At 39.9% G+C, this 23,227-nt stretch overlaps 1 protein-coding gene across 1 annotated transcript in view; it reads left to right on the top strand.

Annotated features, from left to right (window-relative positions):
• Nucleotides 1-23,227, top strand: part of KCNU1 (potassium calcium-activated channel subfamily U member 1) — a gene marked incomplete at its 5' end in the record, with an annotated part of 434,479 nt that overhangs the window by 131,198 nt on the left and 280,054 nt on the right. Inside the window, 3 exon segments of the mRNA XM_036750000.1 lie at nt 6,360-6,435; nt 9,945-10,020; nt 17,734-17,904. Of these exon segments, the coding sequence (XP_036605895.1) occupies nt 6,360-6,435; nt 9,945-10,020; nt 17,734-17,904 (323 nt within the window).

Below are 23,227 nucleotides of genomic sequence, written 5' to 3'. Positions count from 1 at the left end.
TTTTTATTTCTATATCCCCAACAGTCCTGGACACGTAACAAATATCTTAATATCTAGTTGTTGATTTAACTCCTGTAAATAACTCTGCCCAAGATTCTTGAGGAAGAAACTGAGAGCTGGTGTCAAGGCTATTCTTAAGAACACAAAGGACACTTTCAGCAGAACACCTACCATCAATTATCCTAGAAGTCCTTGAAACAGTCCTTTCCCTCCCTCCCTTTGCTGTTTTACACCCTCTGTCTTTTGACAGACAATAGACTGACACTATCAAGCAAGAAGTAAAGAAGGGGAGAAAGTAGGCTATTTGTATTGGAAAAGAGTCTACTTAGATGGGACAGGGTGCTAAGTGTGGTGGCATCTTTTCCCTCATTAAATATAAACAAAACCAAAAGCTAAGCCTGACAACTTTTTACCATTAGCCTTAAAAATTCCACATGTTTCACTGATTCACCAATTTCTAAGTGATCTAATGAGCTTAGAGTTGTTTGGCACCTATTGGAAAGCCTGCTTGGGGGAGGGGGGAGGAGGAGGGGAAAGCAGAAGAGGAGGAGGAGGAGCAGCAGGAAGAGGAGGAGGAAAGAAAGCAAAGTAGGGCAGCCTTTCACCCACTCCACCCTGTGGCTTGGCAAAGAGACCGGAAGTAAAAGTGGGGTAGGTAGAAAACAATGATGCTTGCGCCTTTGCTGAAACTTGACCCACATTTGCCAAGACAAAAATGCCCCCATCAGTTGGCCAGAGGAAGCAATCCCCTCCCCACTCCAAGCATCCAAGGAGGATGTGACAGTGCAGTCTGAAAAATTCAAAGCACCGCTGTCCTGGGACTCGCAGTTGGCGAAGGGATGGTGGAAAGGTGAAAAGATCAAACAAGTTTCCAACCTTGGGAAGCAAGGGACACTTCCCTATGAACATTACTACAGGTGCTTAGAAAACGCTGTTGCACAGATGAACGTTAAAAAAGAATAAGGAATGTAAATTTGCGCCCACCTTAGAGAGAACCCTGATTACAAGTGACATTTAACAACCAGTTCTCTGAATGCAACATAAAATTACCGTATTTCCCCATGTATAAGACCGCACCCTTTTTCAAAAAAATTTGGGGTCTAAAAACTGGGTGCGTCTATGTTTTTACTTGCATTTCCCGCTTTTTCCGGCTTGTTGTCTTTGAGCTCATTGTTTCACATTTGTTATGGGTATATTAGGTTACGTTTTGCCACATTCTGCCCAGAAATGGCTCAGAAAATATTTTTGTACAGTGCTGAATTCAAGTTAGAAGTGATCCAGTTTGCAAAAGTGAATGGAAATCGTGCTGCTGAACGTAAATTTGGTCCTCCTCCAACTGAGAAAACAATCTGAGACTGGCTACAGGAAGAAGAAACCCCACTGAAAATGCCACAGCAGAAGGCCATGAGAGACAAGAGTGAAGAAACCAACTATAGAAGTTTGTACCTGGGTGAAAAGATCCTGGGATAATATCAAGATGGAGATCACTGTCAAGTCATTTAAGAAGTGTGGCATTTCAAATGGAACTGAGGAGGAGGGAATATATGAAGACAGTGATTCGTCATCAAACACAGAGGAAGACAAGCTAATGGATGGGAGTTTTGACAGTGATGAGGAGTTGCATGAATTTTATGATGAATAATGAGTTCTATAACTTTATGTAATACGTTTTTTTTTTCAAATTTCGGGCCCCAAGATTAAGATGCATCTTATACATGGGGAAATACAGTAGGTATCGGTTTTGCCAAACTGGTGCGAACTGGCTGAATCCCACCTCTGGAGAAAGAGCATTAAGAGTAGGGGAAAGTGTAGAGCTAAAATACTTTAACAAGAATCAAGTTAGGGAAAGGAGAAGTGAGTAGGAAGTACATGAGTGATGGCTTAGGAAAGAAATCATGGATAGAAAACATATTGAAAGTCACAATAAGAATGAAGAATTGGCTTAGGGACTGTAAGGCAGAAGAAAAGATGGAATGGTAAAGGATTTTTAACATATAAAAGAATTTCAGATATTATGAACATTGAATTGTAATGCTTGTGAGTAAAATGACAAAATAAAGGGTGTGGTCATGTCTGTGTGTAGCTGAGGTAGGTTGGAGGAGTGGATCATAGGACATATGGTTGAGGAACTGTGAAGTTCAGGTATGTGAAGAAGTAGCAGTTGCTTAGTATGATGGCAGGGGCTGGGATGAAAAAAGACCATGAACTGGGCATTATTAAACTCATAGAGGAAGAAAAGAAAGTATCCTGTGGATTGGGAGGTAACAGGTACCAGAATCTTGATTGGCTGATAAATATGGATTTAGTGTATCTCAAAGGACTGGAGACTACTATTCACCCATGGAATTGGTAAGGGTAAATTATTCATTCCCATCAGCCCTCCATTTCCCTATTTATGCTATGTCCTATTCTGCAACTTTGTTCCACAAAATACTTTAATTCTCCTTTGCGAGGTGGAAGAACTAATAACTTTAGATCTGTTTTTCTCCCTTCACTTCTATTTTTTGCTTTTAATTCCATTTATATTTTTATCCCTCATTGTGCTTTCAAAATCTCTTGATAAATTCTTCTTTGTTTTGTTTTGTTATAACCCTGTAGGTCATTCATTTTCTTTTGCTTCACAAAAATAACCTGTAAATTGGGATAATTTATTTGATTACTTAATTTTTTCCTTAGTCATTGTATTTACCTTATGTTTCTACTGACTGAGGTGTGTTCAAGTTGAGTATTCTGCTCACATTTCTTTAATAACAAATTTATTTTATTTTCAATTCACAGAACAAAACAAGCATTTCCATAACACAGTACAATTTATTTTTTTTTATTTTTTTATTTTTTATTTTTTTATTTATTTAACAGATTTAGTTTTCAGCATTGATTTTCAAAAGAGTTTGAATTACAAATTTTCTCTCCATTTCTACCCACCCCCCCACTCCAAGATGGTGTATATTTTGATTGCCCTGTTCCTCTGTCACCCCACTCCCCTCCCATTGCCTTTTCCCTTCCTTTCTTGTAGGGCAAGATAAATTTCTACACCCCATTGTCTGTGTATCTTATTTTCTAGTTGCATGCAAAAACATTTTTTTTTTGTTTTTGAACATCTGTTTTTAAAACTTTGAGTTCCAAATTCTCTCCCCTCTTCCCTCCCACCCACTCTCCCTAAGAAGTCAAGCAATTTAACATAGGCCACATGTGTATCATTATGTATAACCCTTCCACGATACTCATGTTGTGAAAGACTAACTATATTTTGCTCCTTCCCAACCCATCCCCCTTTATTGAATTTTCTCCCTTGACCTGTCCCCTTTCAAAAGTGTTTGTTTTTGACTACCTCCACCCCCATCAGCCCTCCCCTCCATCATCCCCCCCATTTTTTTTATCTTCTTCCCTCTTCTTTCCTGTGGGGTAAGATTCCCAATTGGGTATGTATGGTATTCCCTCCTTAGGCCAAATCTGATGAGAGAAATGTTCACTCATTCCCCCCTCATCCGCCCTCTCCCCTCCTCCCACAGAACTGCTTCCTCTTGCCACCTTTTATGCGAGGTAATCCACCCCATTCTATCTCTCTCTATCTCCCTCTCTCAATATATTCCTCTCTCATCCCTTAATTTGATTTTATTTCTTTTAGATATCTTCCCTTCATCTTCAACTCACCCTGTGTCCGCTCTCTCTCTCTCTCTGTGTACATATATATATATATACACATATATATATATATATACACATATATATATGTATATATATATACACACAGATATATACACACATACACATTCAGCCATATATATATATATATATATATATATATATATATAAACGTATATGTATGCATATTCCCTTCAGCTACCCTAATACTGAGGTCTCATGAATCATACTTGTCATCTTTCCATGTAGGAATGCCAACAAAACAGTTCACCTTTAGTAGGTCCCTTGCAATTTCTTTTTCTTGTTCTTTTTCTTGATTACTTTTTCATGCTTCTCTTGATTCTTGTGTTTGAAAGTCAAATTTTCTATTCAGTTCTGGTCTTTTCACTGAGAAAGCTTGAAAGTCCTCTATTTTATTGAAAATCCATATTTTGCCTTAGAGCATGATACTCAGTGTTGCTGGGTAGGTGATTCTTGGTTTTAATCCTAGCTCCATTGACCTCCGGAATATTGTATTCCAAGCCCTTTGATCTCTTAATGTAGAGGCTGCCAGATCTTGGGATATTCTGATTGGGTTTCCACAATACTCAAATTGTTTATTTCTGGCTACTTGCAGTATTTTCTCCTTGATCTGGGAGCTCTGGAATTTGGCGACAATATTCCTGGGAGATTTCTTTTTGGCATCTGTTTGAGGAGGTGATCGATGGATTCTTTCAATTTCTATTTTGTTCTGTGGCTCTAGAATATCAGGGCAGTTCTCCTTGATAATTTCTTGAAAGATAATATCTAGGCTCTTTTTTTGATCATGGCTTTCAGGTAGTCCAATAATTTTTAAAATATCTCTCCTGGATCTATTTTCCAGGTCAGTGGTTTTTCCAAGGAGATATTTGACATTGTCTTCCATTTTTTCATTCCTTTGGTTCTGTTTTATAATAGCTTGATTTCTCATAAAATCACTAGCTTCCACTTGCTCCAGTCTAACTTTTAAAGTAGTATTTTCTTCAGTGGTCTTTTGGACCTCCTTTTCCATTTGGCTAATTCTGCCTTTCAAGGCATTCTTCTCCTCATTTGCTTTTTGGAGCTCTTTTGCCATTTGAGTTAGTCTATTTTTAAGGTGTTTTTTTCTTCAGTGTATTTTTCAGTATTTTTTTGGGTCTCCTTTAGCAAGTCATTGACTTGTTTTTCATGGTTTTCTCGCATCACTCTCATTTCTCTTCCCAATTTTTCCTCTACTTCTCTAACTTGCTTTTCCAGATCCTTTTTGACCTCTTCCATGGCCTGGGACCAGTTCATGTTTTTCTTGGAGGCTTTTGGTGTAGGCTCTTTGACTTTGTTAACTTCTGTCTGTATGTTTTGGTCTTCTTTGTCAGCAAAGAAAGAATCCAAAGTCTGAGACTGAATCTGGGTGCGTTTTCGCTGCCTGGGCATATTCCCAACCAACTAACTTGACCCTTGAGTTTTTCAGCGGGGTATGACTGCTTGTAGACTAAGGAGTTCTATGTTCCACGTTTGGGGAAGATGCGCCAGCTCTGCCACACCAGTACTCCTCCTTCCCCAAGAACCCCCAACCTGGACTGGGCTTAGATCTTCAGCAGGCTGTGCACTCCTGCTCTGATCTGCCACTTAATTCCTCCCACCAGGTGGGCCTGGGGCCCGAAGCAACTGCAGCTGTAGCTGCCTCACCTCAGCTGCCCCAGGGGTGGTGGCCGAACCTCAAACTCCTTCCAATCCTGCAGCTTTTCCCACTAACCTTCTCCACTGTCTTTGGTGTTTGTGGGTTGAGAAGTCTAGTAACTGCCGCAGCTCACTGATTCAGGGCGCTAGGGCACGTTCTGCCCGGCTTCTGGTCTGGTTGGTCCACACCACTTACACTGGGCTCTGCTCCACTCCACTCCCAGCTCCCAGCTTCCAGCTCCGTGTGGGATAGACCTCACCCAGAGACCATCCAGGCTGTCCTGGGCTGGAGCCCTGCTTCCCTCTGCTGTTTTGTGGGTTCTGCAGTTCTAGAATTGGTTCAGGGCCATTTTTTATAGGTTTTTGGAGGGGCTTGGCGGGGAGCTCATGCTAGTCCCTGCTTTCCAGCTGCCATCTTGGCTCCACCCCCCAATCATCTCCCTTATGTAATTTCATTGTATCATTAGGCTATTTTTAATTCGAGGCACTGGGAGCTTATTTAAAAGGAGTTGGAGACAATTGGAGATATATGATTGTTGCTCAGTAAAAATATTAAGGTTTGGGAGTATAGATTTGGTAATTGAATAATTGAAATCATTAAGTGCATGACATCGTCAATGGAGAAGAATGTAGAGAGGAAAAAAAAACTAAACCTTGAGCAAATTATCATTTAGAGAGAATAAATCAATAAAGGAGATTGAGAAGGAGCAGGAAGAATCTAGGAGAATCAGTTGAGTGTAGTGTCACAGAAACCAAGAAAGGAGAGAATAGAAACAAGGAACAGTAAGAAATGTCAAATGCATTTGATAGGTTAAAGAGAACGAAGAATGACCATTTCCAAACTTAATGCACTTTTAAGAGATCTTCACTGAACTTGAAATGAGAAGTTTTAGAAGTTATAAGGACAAAAGGATAGTCACACCACTCAGTGGATCGAATGCTTCTCTTCTCACCTTCCTTCTCTCTTTTTCTTTTTTGTTTTTTCTTCCCTTCTCTTCCACTCTTTTTTTTTAAAAATGTTTTTTGTTTGCTTTACGCAGGTTTGAGGTTCCTGAGAGCATTACGGCTACTAGAGCTCCCTCAAATATTACAATATCTACGAGCCATCAGGTCTAGGTAATTTTTTTTTTACTTCAGATCTCATTTGAAAAAAAGTATTAATTAAATTAGTTAAAATTAGTTAAATGTGTTGACCCTACAAAAAAAGTCAGCTCACTTCCTATTTATATCTAAGTGTAAAATTCAAAACCACTACATATTTGGTCAAGAACAAGGGGTCCTAAACTTTTTGTGTGTGTTATGCAGTCTCCTGAAGCCTGTGGATCCCTTCTCAGAATATTTTTATGCATAAAATACAGTATATTATAAAGGAAACCAATTACACTAAACTACAGTTATAAAAAAATTCACAGTTCCCCAGTTAAGAAACCCCATACTAGGAGCATACTAGGAGCAAGGAACCACTAATATTCTTATATTCTACTTAAAACTGGTACATGAGAGGTAGGATTTTTTCTTTAAAATACCATTTATCAAAGATGGAAATAAATTCACTTCAGTGTAATTCATTGTGTTCACTGTTGATATTAGGCATAAGGCACATAAAATCAACCCCCTTTATCAACAGAGTAATTTTCTCTTCTGAATACATTTTAGAAAAATTAAGCCTATGTCCATTGCGAAATAAATAAATCTCACATTGCAGTTGTCCTTCATTCTCAAAGAGGACCATGACATCAGGAAGACGATGCCATGACTTGCAAGTGAATTGGATCACAGTGAGGAAAGGCTGTGAAAAGTCACCAGCCTCACTTTCCACAGATTTTTAAATATAGCTCATATGGGAATTTGTTTGGTTTCACTATGCATCTTGGTAATTAGGGTATTGTATTGCTCCCCTTTTATTTTTAACTATTCAATTAGAAAAGGAAAAATAAATGCTCAATTGGAAAAATAGTAAAATTAAATTTAAAAATTAAGTAAATTTATTTGTAGCAGAAGAAAACAAAATGGATCTCTCCTGGACAGGTACACGTCTTTCAAAAAACCTCCAACTTCTGTTAAAATTAGGAGGTGCTTATGTAGTATGCACACCTTTATACAAGAATTCCCTAATATAGTCAAAGAATATGTTTATAACTTGAAGTCACCTCCTTTCGCAGAAGAGGACGACTGGTTGAAATGAGACTCCATCCTTGTTCAAGAAGCAAGTGTTCCTTCTTGCAACATAGTTATCCTAATAAAAATAGTTAATTATTTCTAAAAGCATAGAACCATCTTCTAACAGTCCAATCGGGATTCTAAGGCACGGCAACTGAACCTCACATTCAGTCTATCTAAATCCTGCTTTTTAAAATGCTATATAAATTGTTCTAATGAATGCAGTCTGCTCAGCTCTGCCTTAGAAAGTACTTCCCTCTTTCAAAGAATAGGTCAAGTGCTTTCTTATAAAGGGGGTTCTTCCTGATCTCCTCAATTACTCCCTCTTGAAATTGCTTTGTATTTTTTGCATAAATGTTATATTTACTTAAATGTGTGGATATTTATTTCCTCAGTAGAATGGAAGTTCCTTGGGGACAGTACTGTTTTGTTTTTGTCTCATATTCCCAGCAGGAACATGATGTATTTTACAACGGTATATACTTAATAAAGATTTGTTGGATTGGACAAAAGAAGGACAATGCACTTGAGTTCAAATAGCATACTTTATGGTTTCTAATGTCCAGCTTAACCTATATTGGGCTAATATTGAGTGCCCCTGGCAGTTTTTACACTTAAGTAGGCAAAAGGAGCTTGGAACCTTTTGTAAATGTGCAAGTACAAACTAAGCCCAGCCCTGGTGCCTTTGAATAACTGAGTAGACCCAAATAAGGCAGATTTCCTTTGCCACAAGTTAGGGAAGAACACTTTCAATTTCTCAGGCCAAACTTAATGAACTCATCAGCCATTTTAGTTTTTTCTGTCTATTTGTCTCCTGTTTCTTACATGGGGAAAGAGCCCAGTTGGCCTACCTCAAGCCTCTTTCCCTAAACCCCAGTCTGAAGTATTCCTGAGATTTGATGTCATTTGGTTTCCTGCTAACAATTCAAAGGCATCTTAGGATTCTTGATCTAGACTTGGAAATGACCAAGGGACTTTAAATGTCACATAGACCAACTCTTCATTTTTTAGATGAGGAAATGAGGCCCAGAAAGGTTAAGTAGTAAATGGCAGAATCAGAATTTGAATTCAGCCTCTATGATTCCAAGTAGACTCCATGTTCAGTACTCTTTCTACTATATCATGTTTCTTCCTTCCTCATGCATTTCTCTAATTCTTGGTAAAAACATCAAACACTAAGGCTTTTTTTAAAATCATATCTTATGAGAATTGTTTGGCCTAATCGGTAAATTGTTTTCTTAGTATTATGCCTAGACATTAGAATTCACCTAATTGAACTCCTTAATTTAAAAAATGTGGAAATTAAGGCCTAGAGAAGTGGTATCACTTCTCCACCCAAGATTACGTAGGTAGTTGGTATGAATACTGGAGCGAGGATCTAAACGCAAGTGGTCTGACTCCCAGTATCAACTACAAAATGTAGAGTAGCTACTTCTTTGATTGTGCTAGCCAAAATCTTCACCCATTCATTACATGGTCCAAATTCTTTTTATTTTTGCTGTTCAATCACTGCAGTTGTGTCTGACTCTTTGTGACCCCATTTGGGGTTTTCTTGGTAAAAATACTGGAGTGGTTTGCCATTTGCTTCTCCAGCCCCATTTTACAGGAAACTGAGGCAAACAGGGTTAAGTGACATGCCCAGGGTCACAGAGCTACTAAATGGCTGCAGCTGGATTTGAATTCAGATCTTTCCGACTCTAGGCATTCTATCTACTATGGCACCTAGTTTTCCTAGGATGAATTTAATGACCACTGATTCATCTGCTTTTTTCTTCCCACTGTTATTTATTTATTTTTAGTTTTCAATATTTAGTTTTATAAGACTTAGAGTTATAAATTTTCCCCCCTCCCCAAGATGGCATACAATCTGATATAGGCTATACTTGCATGATAATATTAAACATATTTCCACATTAGTCGTGTTGTGAATGAAGAATCAGAACAAAAGAGAAAAACCATGAGAAAGAAAAACAAAAAACAACGAAAGAAAGAGAAAACAATATGCTTCAATTTGCATCCAGAGTCCATAGTTCTTTCTCTGGATGTGGACAGAATTTTCCATCATGAGTCTTTTGGAATTGTCTTAGATCACTGCATGGCTTAGAAGAGCGAAGTCTAACAATTGGTCATTGAACAATGTTGCTCTTCCTGTGTACAGTGTTCTCCTGGTTCTGCTCACTTCATGCAAGTCTTTCCAGATTTTTTTTTTTCCTGAAGTCCACTTGCGCGCCATTTCTTATGAAACAATAGTACTCCATTACAATCATAGACCACCACTGATGCATTTTTGACAACAGCTAGCACAACTAACTGATCTCTGCCTCCAGGAGCCAGCTAAAAGATAACACCTATCCTATGGTATGGTAGATGGTATGGGTTATGTATGTGTTATCTATAAATATTTTGGTTTCCATTTCAGAAGCTTCTAGAGCATCCTGACCTGAACCTTGTCTTTCTTTCCGCAGCAGGGTGATGAAGCTTTCCCAACTTCTGTCCCTGGTTTTAAGCATTTGGTTTACTGCCGCAGGATTCCTTCACCTTGTAAGTATTTGCCTGCTCCAAGGCTCCAACAAAGAATTCAATAGGGATATCTTTTCCTTAGAGGAAGAAGGTGAAGTTATCAACTTCTTATATCACTCGCAGAGGCAAACCTGAAAAACAGGCTCCTAGGCTCATAGATTTAGAGTTGGAAAAGATCTGAGGGTCCTAGAGTTCAACCACACCAGGAAGGTAAAATAATTTCCCCGAGTTCAGATATGTAGTACGTCAGAGCTGGGATTCAAACCTTGACCACTGACTCCGGTGCCAGAGGGTCTTTCTCTTGTATTATAGTAATTCGCCAGATGAAGTTTCACTCTAGCCTCCCCTTCCTGAACGCTTCATCCTTACCCCCCAATTTCCCAATGTTTTTCAAAATATACTTCCCCCTCCTTTCCTGCTTTTTGTTTTGTTTTGCTTCATTCCTTTGTTTTGAGATTAGGTATTGTCATCTCACCAATGCTGGAGGTCCAGCAGCTACTGGATTTGATCCCGTTGTTGACTGGCCCAAAATCTTTGGTCTACTTTGTTTCTAACCCGGGATTGGCCCCTATTTAGGTAATCCGGTGTCTTTCCCTTCAACCCTCCACTTCCTTTCAGGGCAGGGGTTCACTGTATTAGTATCAGACTCAGGGAGACACTTGATCAGCGTAGCTCACTGCAGCTCACTTGAACTCCTGAGCTGAAGCAATCTATCATACTCAGTCTCCGGCAGTAGCAGGAATTACAGGCACACAGTACCATCCCTAGGTTCTTCTGCCCCCTTCCAGTGACTGTTCTCAAGGCAAAACCTAATACTTTTATTCATGCCAAGGTATAAATAATACAAGATTTTCTGTGTTCTATCAGGAGTATTTGAATTTTAACAGACAATAAGATGTTTTAACCCAAAGAAAGGGGTAGCTAATTGGTGCAGTGTATAAAGCACTGGGCATGGAGTCAGGAAGACCTGAGTTCAAATCCAGCTGCAGACACTTAATAACTGTGTGACCCTGGGAAAGTTATTTTACCCTGATTGCCTCAGTTCCTCATTTGTAAAATGAGCTGGAGAAGGAAATGACAAACCATTCCAGTATCTTTGCCAAGAACACCCTAAATGGGGTCATGAAGAGTTGCGACTCGGTTGAAATGACTGAACAACTAACCAAAGAAAAAGAGTTCTAAACATGAGTGGAAAGTTCCTGCAGTCTATTGAAAAAGTAGTGGTCTTAAAGTTAGATGATTTTGGTTTAATCACTGGTCTATCAATCAACTGATCAGCAAATATTTATTAAGCCAGTTACCAGGGAAATCAATTCAATTCAATTTAATTTTGTTTGTACAAAGGCAAAAAATGAACAATCTCTATATTCAAGGGACTTATATTCATTGGGGGACAAATAACATGTAATTCTATATCTAAATAGAAATTACATATGAAATAAAATTGGTAGGGAATAGGGCTTCCAATGTAGGGGTACGGGAAAAGGACTGTGGAGAAAATATCCCTTGAACTTTACACTGAAGGGAGAGGAGGATTTGAAGAGCCCAGAAGGAGGAAGGGAGAGCACTTCAGAAATATGGGACAGCCTCACAACATTCATAAAGTGGGAAATGGAACATCCTTTATGGAAAACATCAAGTAAATCAATTTGTCTTGAATGAAGACTGAAAAAAGGAAGCCTAATATGGAATCAGACTAGGAAAATAAGTTGGAGAGATATACCAGAAAGGATTTTAAATGCCAAACTGAGAATTTAGTATTTGGCTTACAGGTAATAGGTAGTCATTGAAATGTCTTAAGATGAGAAGTAACATAGTCAGGAATATCAAATTGGCAGCTATATGGAATATGCATTAGATTGGGGGAAAACAAATAGAGAAGCAAAGAGACTGATCAAAAATCCAGGCAAGAGGTGATAAGGGCTTGTGGTATCATGGTGCTTGTGAGAGCAAAAAGAAGAGATGTGAAAGAAATTGGGAAAGAGTCAACAAGGCCTGGCAGCTACTTGGATTTGAAAGCTGAAGGAGAAGGAAGAGTCAAGAGCAAATCTGAGGTGGTGACTCTAGGCACTTGGAAGGATGTTGCTGTTCTCAACAGAAATTAGGGCTTTAGGAACAGGAGTTAATTTCAAGGGAAAAATAATTATCTTTGCGTTTAAAATGTTGAATTTGAGATATACCTAGGGAGATATCCAGTAGGCATTGGAGCCCAGGCCAGAAATTGAGACTTGTTAAGTAGGGGAGTCATCTGAATAGATAGTTAAATGGCATTTGATAGGATCTGAAGAGATTGACAAAAAAATGTAAGAGATAAAAGATAAGAGGAGTCATGACAGAGTCCTAAGGTATATACTGGGGTGTTCCTAAAGTCTGGACACATTGGCAAAAATGCATATTTTCAAGAAATGGAATAACTGAAATTTTCAACAACATTTTATTTAATTGAAATATTAACAAATAACATCTTCAAATAACATCATATGATTTCATATTCATATTCCAAGAGTGAATGTGTTAAAATTGACGGCAATGTGGAGTTATTGAGTTATGGCCTCCTATTTGAAGTTGAAGTTATTGCACTTATCTGAAGTTGAAGACGTTATTTGTTAATATTCCAATTAAATAAAATGTTGTTGAAAATTTCAATCATTTATTTCTTGAAAATATGCATTTTTGCCTATGTGTCCAGACTTTAGGAACACCCTGTATACCTACATGTAGAAAGCAAGATATGGTTGATTTCAAGGAGCAGTCAGAGGGATAGGAGAGCCAAACATTAAACAGTCCCTGTCCTCACAGAACTTACATTTTGCTAGGGGGAGGATATATTCACTATCAATATATTTATCAACATTTATTAATCTAGACACTGATGAGGCATACAAAATACAAATAAATAGATTAATAAAATCCTACCCTCAGAGGATTCTCCTGAAAGGCAGACATACAGTACAGCAAGAGCCTGATTAGAACGAAGAATAATGAATTCCACAAAGCGGCTGCATTATTCAAACTGACACTCTGTAGTTCCATTGGGCAGAAACAAATTACAATATTTTACACAATTATAACTTCTATAGTAATATTGGAATATATGCAATGACTTTACAGGACTCATTACTCACAATAATTGGGATCTAGTTATACCTAGATAAGTGCAATAGGAGACATTATTTAGGAAGGAAGAGAGTACTAGCTGAGACTTCACAGTGAGCAGAGAACTTGATAAGAACCTTCAAGGAAAATAAGGATTCTGAAAATAGAGACAAGGAGAGAGTGTATTCAAGGTATTTTGATGATAAAAACACATGCACAGTGGTAGGAAATGCCTTGATCATTGATGGGGAGTTAATAGTGCCCAGCTAGGTTGGAACATAGAGTACTGGAAAGGGGGTCAAATAACAATCAGTGAGTAGGTTAGATACAAATTGGGGAGGCCTTGGATGCCAGACAGGATTTTATATTTAATAATAGAGGCAATGGTGAACTTCTTAAAATTAATGAGCAAGGGAGTCCTAAGGTTAGATCAGTGATTTTGGAATATTATTTTGTCATCTGGGTATAGCAGGAGATTAGTAAGGGAAGAAACTGTGTAGTGCTACACATCATGAAGCTATTCTAATAGTCCAGTTAAGTGATGATTCATGCTAGAACTTCTGTGTTGGCTCTGTAAATAGAGAGAAGAGGTTGTTGTAAAGTCACTTCATCTCTCAGCCTCAATTTCCTCATCAGTAAAATAAAGAGGTTACAGTAGGAGTTACTTGGTATCTATTCCTGTATCTTTATTTGTAAAATGAGTATACTGTACTATCACTCTGGCACTTCCTGGATCTAAATCCTTTGATCCATATAATTTTAGGCATCTGCAAACAAGATGAGGTCAGAGATGTTGGACAAAAGGAAAAAATGGTATATTAATTCTATTGGCAGTCCTGAAATCACATAGGTGGCTACTTTTTCCGCTTCTGTGAAAATTTAGACCAAGGGTGGGGGACCTGCGGCTTCAAAGCCCACTCTTGGTTTAGACCTATCCTCCACCGTTCCTGCTTTAAGAACAGAAAGTGAATGTGAATAGGGGGAAAACATTCTTGAATCCTAATGCAAGGGGGTCAGATGTAAAGAAGCTATAAGAAAATGTGAGAGATTGTGGCGGTGCTTTGACCATGGAAAATCTTGCGATCTGGGACTTGAGGCGCAAGCGCGTGTGAGCCGCTGAGCGGCAGGGTCAGCCCCACGCCCCTGCCCACCTCCCTCCGCCTGCCTCAAGCTGGAGGCTCAGGGCCGATCCCGCCACCATCACAAGGCCCAGGTGAGCAAGCAGACACAAGTGCCTCTCCTGCGCACGGGGGCTGCGGCTTCAACAGAAACCTCGAACCACCGGCACATGCCCCTGAGAGAGCAGAATAGGGGTGAATAATGCACCCCCACCCCCAGCAGCCACCACGTTGAAATCACAGATGGAGCTCTCAGCCTCCTGGGACCCCCAGCCCCGCCCCCAGATGACACCGACGAGCTTATCCAAGGAACAGCCACACCAAGACATTCCTTACACCCTAGCAGACGAAACCACCTCCGTGGCTGCCTCTTCCGGTTCTCAAGATATCTCAGAGCTGCTCTGAGGAAGGGAAGTCGTCTGAGAAATCCAAACTGCAAAAGAGCCACTACTTTGCTCGTCGAAAAGAAAGGTGGGTCTGACAGGCTTGGAACGCAGCTGTGGAAATGTGTTTTGCACCGCGCCACCACGCACGGACACTCAGAAACGGACAGTTGACCCTTTGACTTGTAACAAGGCTGAGAGGGCCGAGAAGATCGGCAAGGAGAAGCCCATCGCTGTGGCTGAGAAGATCCGGCACCCCTGAGGGGCACGTGCCGCTGAAGAGGCCTTAACTCCTCAGCCGGAAGGGAGGCCTCTGCCCCCAGACAGGGATTGGGCTGAATCACCTCGGAAGACATCTCTGCGGTTAGCTTATTCCCCAAGACAGAGAACTCTGCAGCTTGGGGGAGAGGGAGCGGGCCGAGAGCAAGGAGACAGAGCGCACGCGCGAGAGCCAGGACACCATGAAACGGGGGAGGGGAGAAAGAGAAAAAAGGGGCATGGAGACACGGACAGAGACAGAGAACGCAGGAGAGGGAGGGAGGGAGGATTTGGGACTTGAAAGAAACGACTTTGGAAAAAGAGCCTCTCCCTCCTACCCAGGTTGGTTGGTTGCTTTGTTTGAATTGGAGGGTAGAGGATGAGAGTTGGGAGGGAATACAGGAGAAAGACTAAGAAATTCAACCTTCACAAGAAGTAATGAGGCAAATATCGGCTTTCCCCGAAAACTCAATGACATTCTAGGCACGTCTTTAAAGGATCAATCATAGTGCCTTACCCATGCTTAGAATTCCATTATCGGAGCCTCTCTCCTTTGACTCTAAGATTCTTATTCCACTAGGCCAGACCAGCACAACTTGGCAGTGGGGAGGGGCCAAAGCCTAAACTCCCGGCTGCAGGTAAAGATGTATATGACGGTTGGTTGCCCCAGGTCACGTGACAAACAGGAGAGCATGCGCAGTGGCTACTCACCTGCCAAGTTACATGACTGTCTCAATAGTGACTAGTGCAGGGCGGGTTAAGTGGGCAGGGACCAAGCACTTGTTGCGTCTTTACTTTCTTTACAACCTCTACCGTGTTTTTGCAAGGCACGTGAACTCCTTTGGGGGGTGCCACAAGCAGCCCACTGGCCGTATGTTGTGCAGGCCTGCCTTCGGCCCCTTCCCCTCTCCCACCCAAAAAAAAGTTGTTGGGCGGGGTTGAAAAGACTGAAACATCTCGTGACTTTGATCAAAAAGGAGCGTAATACATATTATTTATTTATATTATTTATAAATTAGTTTCCTCATAAGAATTGAGGCAATTTTGCATAGTGAAGAGAGGGCTGCACTTAGAGTCAGGAAATTTTGGTCCCAAATTCTACTGACACCTATTAGCTTTGTGTCCCTGGACAGGTCATTAAACTCTAAATGCCTTGGGCAATTCCCTAGGTTTCCTATTTAATAAGTCTGAGACTTTTGATTTGAGATCTGTGGAACAAGCAGTTCCCCACACTAAAGAAATTGCATATCTTTTTTTATAGTTCTCATTAATTGATCATGTATGCACTGAGTAAGATCATATATTACATACATATGTATGTGTGCATTATATATATGTATATATAAATATGTACATGTTTTTCATTTTAACTATTACATTTATAATATGTGAAGGAACAGAAGAGGGCCACACGCACCAGAGAAATTCAACAGAAAACATATTGGGAAATTTTTTCCCCAAGGGAAAGCCATTTACTCGATTAACATCCACATTTTATAGATGAGGATTTTATAGAAAATTATTGAAAAACACTTTTGTTTTTCTGAATTTTGATTTTTTTTAAACATATTGGCAAGGTAGGATCAGTGCTTTTCATCTATTTTTCCTATGCCATTTGAAATAACATATTGCATGCTTAAAGTGAGTTCTTATTCAATCGTAACGAATAATTGTAATATAAATACAAATCAAGGTGAAATCAAATTATTATCACAAATAGTAATCACATTGAATAGTGGATAGAAAACCTAACCTTGGAATCAAGAAGACTTAGGTCCAATTCCTACCTCAGACACAGGCTGACTATGTGTCCTTGGGCATTTTCTTCTTAACAACCTAGCCAACTCTTCAAGACTCTACATTTCAGGTAAGCTATCAACCTGCCTAGGTAGGGGAAACTATCTCACTAGGAGTTCCATACAACAAGGAGATCACTAGTTAGGTTCAAAACAAATGGTACATCATTTCAAAATTATTACATGACTAATAAATAATAGCAACAAGCATGTTAAGCTGCTATTTAAAGTGTTTATCATTGTTAATAATAGTGGTGATAATTCACATGAATAGTAATACTTAAGCACTGAATATCTAAAATGATTATGATTTTGAATACATGTTTTAATATTTTGAGCATATATCTGTTTTTATCAGTGGAAATATCACTTTCCTGTCATAGATTGCAACCTCTCACCGCTGCCTTAGTCTTTCTGTGTTGCTAATGTTATAGGAATCATTGCCTGTAACCAAAATGAACCTTCTCCAAACTTGGTCTGGTCCTCAGATAGAATAAATACAATCTCTGATGGGGTCTTTGCAGCTTTCGTAGGGCCCTGCTAAAATCTGCAGTCCATTGTCAGAGCATTCTCATATTAAGAAGAGGCATCAAAGGATGGCTTTAATATAACAATTAATAATAATAATGATAATAATTAACAACAATAGAAATACAATCATGCTAATGGCAAAAAAAGTCTTACTGAGTGGGAGACTCTGTTCTCTCTTCTCTGGCTACAAAAATAGAAAAAGGACCAGGCAATATTAAAAAAACAATCTGAGTAAGCAGGGCCAAGGTGACCATTTTGGGATGGGGCATCTTGTGAGCTCAAGTTAGCAGCCACTATAGACTAGTATTTGGTAGCCCTTGTTCAGTTCTATGCTAATTAGAGATAAGAAAAACAGCCATCATTAATTTTCACATTTGCCCTACTCTCAGTGGAACTTTTACTAGTATATTTCCATACCATTAAGAGAAATGGATTGAATAATGGTAAAGCAGGGCTAAATTCTAAGAACTTTCCCTTCTACAAAGTATTAGGGATTGGTGGGCTCCCTGACTCCTTTATGAGATCTTTCCTGAGTCTTCTTTCTTTGGACAGGTGGAAAACTCAGGTGATCCCTGGCTCAAAGGTAGAAATTCCCAGATAATGTCTTATTTTGATGCCATTTACCTTGTTACTGCAACATCATCAACTGTCGGATTTGGAGACGTTGTAGCTAAGACAACCCTGGGACGGATCTTCATCATATTCTTCATCCTTATGAGTTTGGTGAAAAAAATTTTTTTAAATCTCTTTTGAAATAGTTACAGCTCCCAAATGGCAGAATAATTGGGCTATTTACTTTTTTAAAAGATTGCTGGCAGACCAGGGAATGAAAAGGAACAGGAGAAAAGGGATAGAAAGAAAAGTCATCAACCAACATTCAACTGGTCAATAAGCATTGAAAGCAATACTGAGGGATTAATGTGTGCCTAGGTGCTGTGCTGGTAATTAGAAGGATTCAGAGGAAACCCATAATATGTTATAACATATAAAGAAAATACGGTTTGGTGTCAGGGGATCTAGATTCAGGGGTGGGGAACCTGTAGCCCCAAGGCCACATGTGGCCTTCTATGTCCTTGCATGCAGCCTTTTGACTGAATTCAGGTTTTACAGAACAAATCCTTTTATTAAGGGAATTTGTTCTTTGAAATTTGAATACAGTCAATGGGCCACACTTGAGGATCTAGAGAGTCACATGTACCCTTGTGGCCACAGGTTCCATAGTATGATAGATTGAAAGCTAGGAAAGGCCTCAAAGGACATCTCATCCAACCTCCTCATTTTTTAAATAAGGATGTTGAATTGCCCAAGGTCACATAGGTACTAGGTATCTGAGTCAGAGGCAAAATTTAGATTCACTAATTCCAAATCCAAAAGTCTTAACCAAACCACATTTGCCAACCTCCTTGTTTTACAGATGGGGAAAATAAGGACCAGAGAGGGAAAGTGATTTTCCAAAAGTGAAGGTCTGATAATCACAAAATTTGCATAGAGTAACTTGTCCAACTCATACCTGAAAAACAATCTTTACAACTCACCCCAACAAGTGGTCATCTAACCATTGCTTCAAGACTTCAAGGAGGAGAATAATTTGGAATAATGGCCAAATATTAAACTGTGCCTAAATTTTGGCCCAGCATTATTGCTATTGGGTATATACTGCATGTAGAAAGCTAGGGGGCACCAAAGTGCACAGAGCCCTGAGCATAGAGTCAGGAAGATCAAGTTCAAATCTGGTTTCAGATACAAGCTGTATGACCCTGGGCAAGTCACTTAACCCTGTTTGCCTCAGTTTCCTCATCTGTAAAATGAGCTGAAGAAGGAAATAGCAAAACACTCTACTATCTTTGCCATGAAAACTCCAAATGGGGTCATGAAGAGTTGGGTACAACTGAATGACTGAACAGCAACATGTACTCCAAGGAGATCAAAGGAAAAAGAAGAGGACTCATGTACAAAAATATTTGTGGTAGCAAAGAATTAGAAACTGAGGGAATGGCCATCAGTTGGAGAAAGACTGAATTTGTTGTGGTATGGGAATGTGATAGAATAATATTGTGCTGTAAGAGATGATGAAGGGATACATTCAGAAAGACCTGGGGGGATGTAATGGCAAGTAAAGTGGGACTTTTTATGATCTTTTGTTTTGGAGTGCTTTTCAGCACTAAGGCAATCAGGTGCCTTTGAGTCTTGCCTTTGTTTCAATCAAGAATTGAATGATTGAATCAGGATTCTTTGATGACCTGCTTAAGTCATGGGAAATCTTAGGTCACATGGTTTTGAGTCACATGGTTGTGATACCCTCTGACCCTGAAGAAGTGTATATGTACTCTGAGGTTAGCATATTCCTTGGGCTTCACTCACTGGAAGAATGTCATGTGATTTGACCAGATGAGACTCTGGTTAGCCATGAAGAAGCCCTACTGGCTTTGAAAAACCCAGATGTTGGTGCTTCTTTCTCCGACAACTCTGTAGGTAATGTCTTGGTCAGATGGCTAGAAACCTGTCTGTTGGTTTGTGATATTTTACTCTGTTCATATAATTTCTGCTTGTACTTTCTGTTTATGTTTTCTCTGAAGTTCAGGGTGCTCACTTTTTCCTCTGAACGAAGTGAATGATATATGTATGCTTAAATAAAAGTAAGATTCTTAACCCCTTAAAGTTGTTTCCTTAGAAAGGAGATCAAAGAACCTGTGCTAGTTGCCCTCCTGTGTGCTGGTGTTCTTGGCCTTACACAGTCACAGTAGCAGCAGATAGCATTGTTGTTAGAAAATAGCATAGTTGGGCAGGATCTGCAAATTAAAAGGAAAGCATGGGGGTCTGGGATACTTGTTCATTGTTTCCAAGTTTTGGTGGCTATGATGGAGCCCCAGGAGCAGCAGCAGCATGAGGGAAAACAAGCAAATAACAGTGATGGGAGCAATTTTCCAGGTGCCTAGAGTAGAGTCCCTGAGAGATAACCTCTTCTTCCCCCTCCCTGCCTCACTAAGCACTCTGGAGGAGACAGGCCAGAGCAGTGGCTGTGGGAGGAAAACAAGCAGCTGCTTGGGGGAGGTGGGGATGGCCAGAGCCAGGGATTGAGTGGATTAGCCCGGCTCTGGACAGTACTAGAGGGGTGAATATCCTGAGATTGTATTGTGTGTGGAGCCATGGAGCAGAAGCAGAGAACTGCCTGCATACAGACTGAGCAGGAGCAGTTGGTTAGATGAGAGAAAAAAAGGGAGAGCTGCCTGCATTGGGATTCAGGCAGAAGCCAGGAGTGGCTGGCTACTGCTGGAGGACTTGGAACCCCCGAGCTCAGAATTCAGCCCTGAAGCAAGATAAAAACTTTGCAGCAAGGTGCTGAGTGTGCTTTTTTGCTGCCTTCCCCTGGGATGGTTGCTTGGGACCCAAGGGGGTGGTGGAGTTGTCTATGGTGGGTGGGAGGAAGTGTCTCAGACCCCTAAGGACCCACCCTGTTGGCTTTGTTGCCCAGCTGCCCCTCAGGACTTGGAAGAAGGGACTGGAGCAGTGTGGGGAGAACAGACCCCCAAGAGAACTTTATTTGGACTTTTTTTATTTGTGTTGGGACTTTGCTTATTAAAGTATACTGATACCTGAGAGTGCCAGGAGGAAGCCTGCAACTGCAGAAGGACATGCCTTCAAGAAGGACTTCACTTGGACACTGTATTGACTGAAGAGATTGTAACTTAGTGTGATGTAGGGGTGGATGGTATTTGTATTTTCTGCCACCCCTTATGGATGATATGCTGTCCTAGGGAAGACGCTTGCCTGGGACCCCCTGCTGGTGTAAACAAGTATTGGAGGGAATTATTTTGAATGATATGTTTTGTTATGTTGTGAATGTTATGCTTTAGATCCCTGAATGTGATCTCAAAGTATAGTGCCTCTATTTGTTCCCATATCCACGGCCATTTAGATTGTAGGGCCAAGGATCATGGAGGGGTGTTGTGTAATGGCAAGTAAGGTAAGACTTTTTGTTGTCTTTTATTTTAGAGTGCTTTTCAGCACTAAGGCAATCAAGTGCCTTTGAGTCTTGCCTTTGTTTCAATCAAGAATTGAATGATTGAATCCGGAGTCTTTGTTGACCTGCTTAAGTCATGGGAAGGCTCAGGTCACACGGGTTTGAGTCACATTATTGTGACACCCTCTGACCCTGAAGAAGTTTATATTTGAGGCTAGCATTTTGCTTGGGGCTCACTCACTGGAAGAAAGTCATGTGATTTGACCAGATGAGACTATGGATAGCCATGAAGGAGCCCCACCGGCTTTGAAAAACCGAGATGTTGGGGCTTCTCTCTCTGGTAACTATGTATGTAATGTCTTGGTCAGACAGCTAGAAGCCTGTCTGTTGATTTGTGTTATTTTGCTCTGTTTATATAATTTCTGTTTGTGTTTTCTCTGAAGTTCAGGGTGCTGACTTTTTCCTCAGAACTAAGTGAATGATATATGTATATTTAAATAAAGTGAGATTCTTAACCCCTTAATATTGCTTTCCTTAGAGAAGCAGATCAAAGAAACTGTCCTAGTAGCCCTCCTGTGTGCTGGTGTTACTGGCCTTACACAGCCACAGTAGCAGCAAGTAGCATTGTTGTTACAGAGGACTTTGATCTGAAACCTAGTGAAGTGAGCAGAACCAGGAGAACAATGTACACAAAAACAGGAATATTCTAAAGATAATTAAATGTGAAAGATTTTGTAATCCTGACCTTTATAATGATATATCAAAGGACTCATGATGAAAAATGCTGTTACCTCCAGATAGAAAACTGAAGGACTCACCATGCAGATTGAAGTATATTTTTTTCCTGTGTTTTTCCCTGGAATATGATTAATGCAGAAATATGTTTTGCATGATTTCATATGTATAATGGGTATCATATTTCTTGCATTCTTACAGAGTGGTGGAAGATGTCAGTTAGGAAGTGAAAATAAATATTTTTAAAAGACTTTAAGTGAAGGGAAACCTACTAGCTCATAAATAGGCCATTCCATTTTTAATTAATCATGAGTAAGTTTTTCCTCAAATTAAGCTACAATTTTCTGCTTTTCAAATTTTCAATAGCTGTTCCCAGTTTTTCTCTGGGACCAAACAGAACATGACTAATCCTTCTGTGTGGGACAAACCACAGGCTCAAAATAAACAAAAACAGAGGTGTCTCGGTTTTCTCAAGGTAGAAACAAAACAAATGCTTTATTTGATCAAGTCTCGCGAGAATTGGGCATCTCCCACTACCAGGGCGGGATGGTAGTGCAGAGAGGCAAGGGGGAGAAGGCAAGCAAGGGGATATATAACCTTGTACAAACAATTCTAAGAAATTCCACCCCTAGAGGCTGGACCCCTGTCCCTATTTGCTGGGACAGGTGGCCTCACAATCTATCCCAGAATAAGTTTACCCAATACTAGCATAGAAACTACAGAATTACCTTATAGGGAAATTTCAATGTTAAGATGACAGCATGGGAGTAGGCTAGGGGAGGGGGAGACCACCTGATTTCCCCAAAATCATGATTTACAGGAAAACGAAACTTAGGCCTAGTGAGGTCTACATCCCAACTAAAGTTGTACTATTTGAGTATTACCTTGCCTGATTTATTCATGGGAAGTTTTCACAATCTTGTATCCCACGATAACACTTCAAATATTTGAAGATAGCTGTCAGGTCATGCTTTGGCCTTCTCCAAATTAAACATCCTCAGTTCCTTCAACTGATATTTATATGATATTAACTTGAGGCTTGACATCCTGATTTCCCTCTTTTGCATACTCTGTAGCATATCTTTTCTAAAATATGGTGTTTAGAACTGAACACAGTACTTCAAATATAGTATGACCAGGGAAGAATAGGAGGGGATTATGATCTCCTTCTTCCTGGGTGCTATTTCTTTCAGGGATTGTGTTAATTGCTTTGGTGGCCATATTACACTCTTTATCCATTTTGAACTTGCAAGCCCACTTAAATGTCCAGATTTTTTTTCAGATGAACTGATGTCTAGCTATGTATATAGCATCTTATACATATGAAGATGATTTTGCAACCATCTTACA

Source organism: Trichosurus vulpecula, chromosome 3 (assembly GCF_011100635.1).
Source record: "Trichosurus vulpecula isolate mTriVul1 chromosome 3, mTriVul1.pri, whole genome shotgun sequence".
In the NCBI taxonomy this organism is placed as follows: domain Eukaryota; kingdom Metazoa; phylum Chordata; class Mammalia; order Diprotodontia; family Phalangeridae; genus Trichosurus; species Trichosurus vulpecula.
The sequence above is the reverse complement of the archived record's forward strand: the minus strand, read 5'-3'. Positions and strand labels throughout refer to the sequence as shown.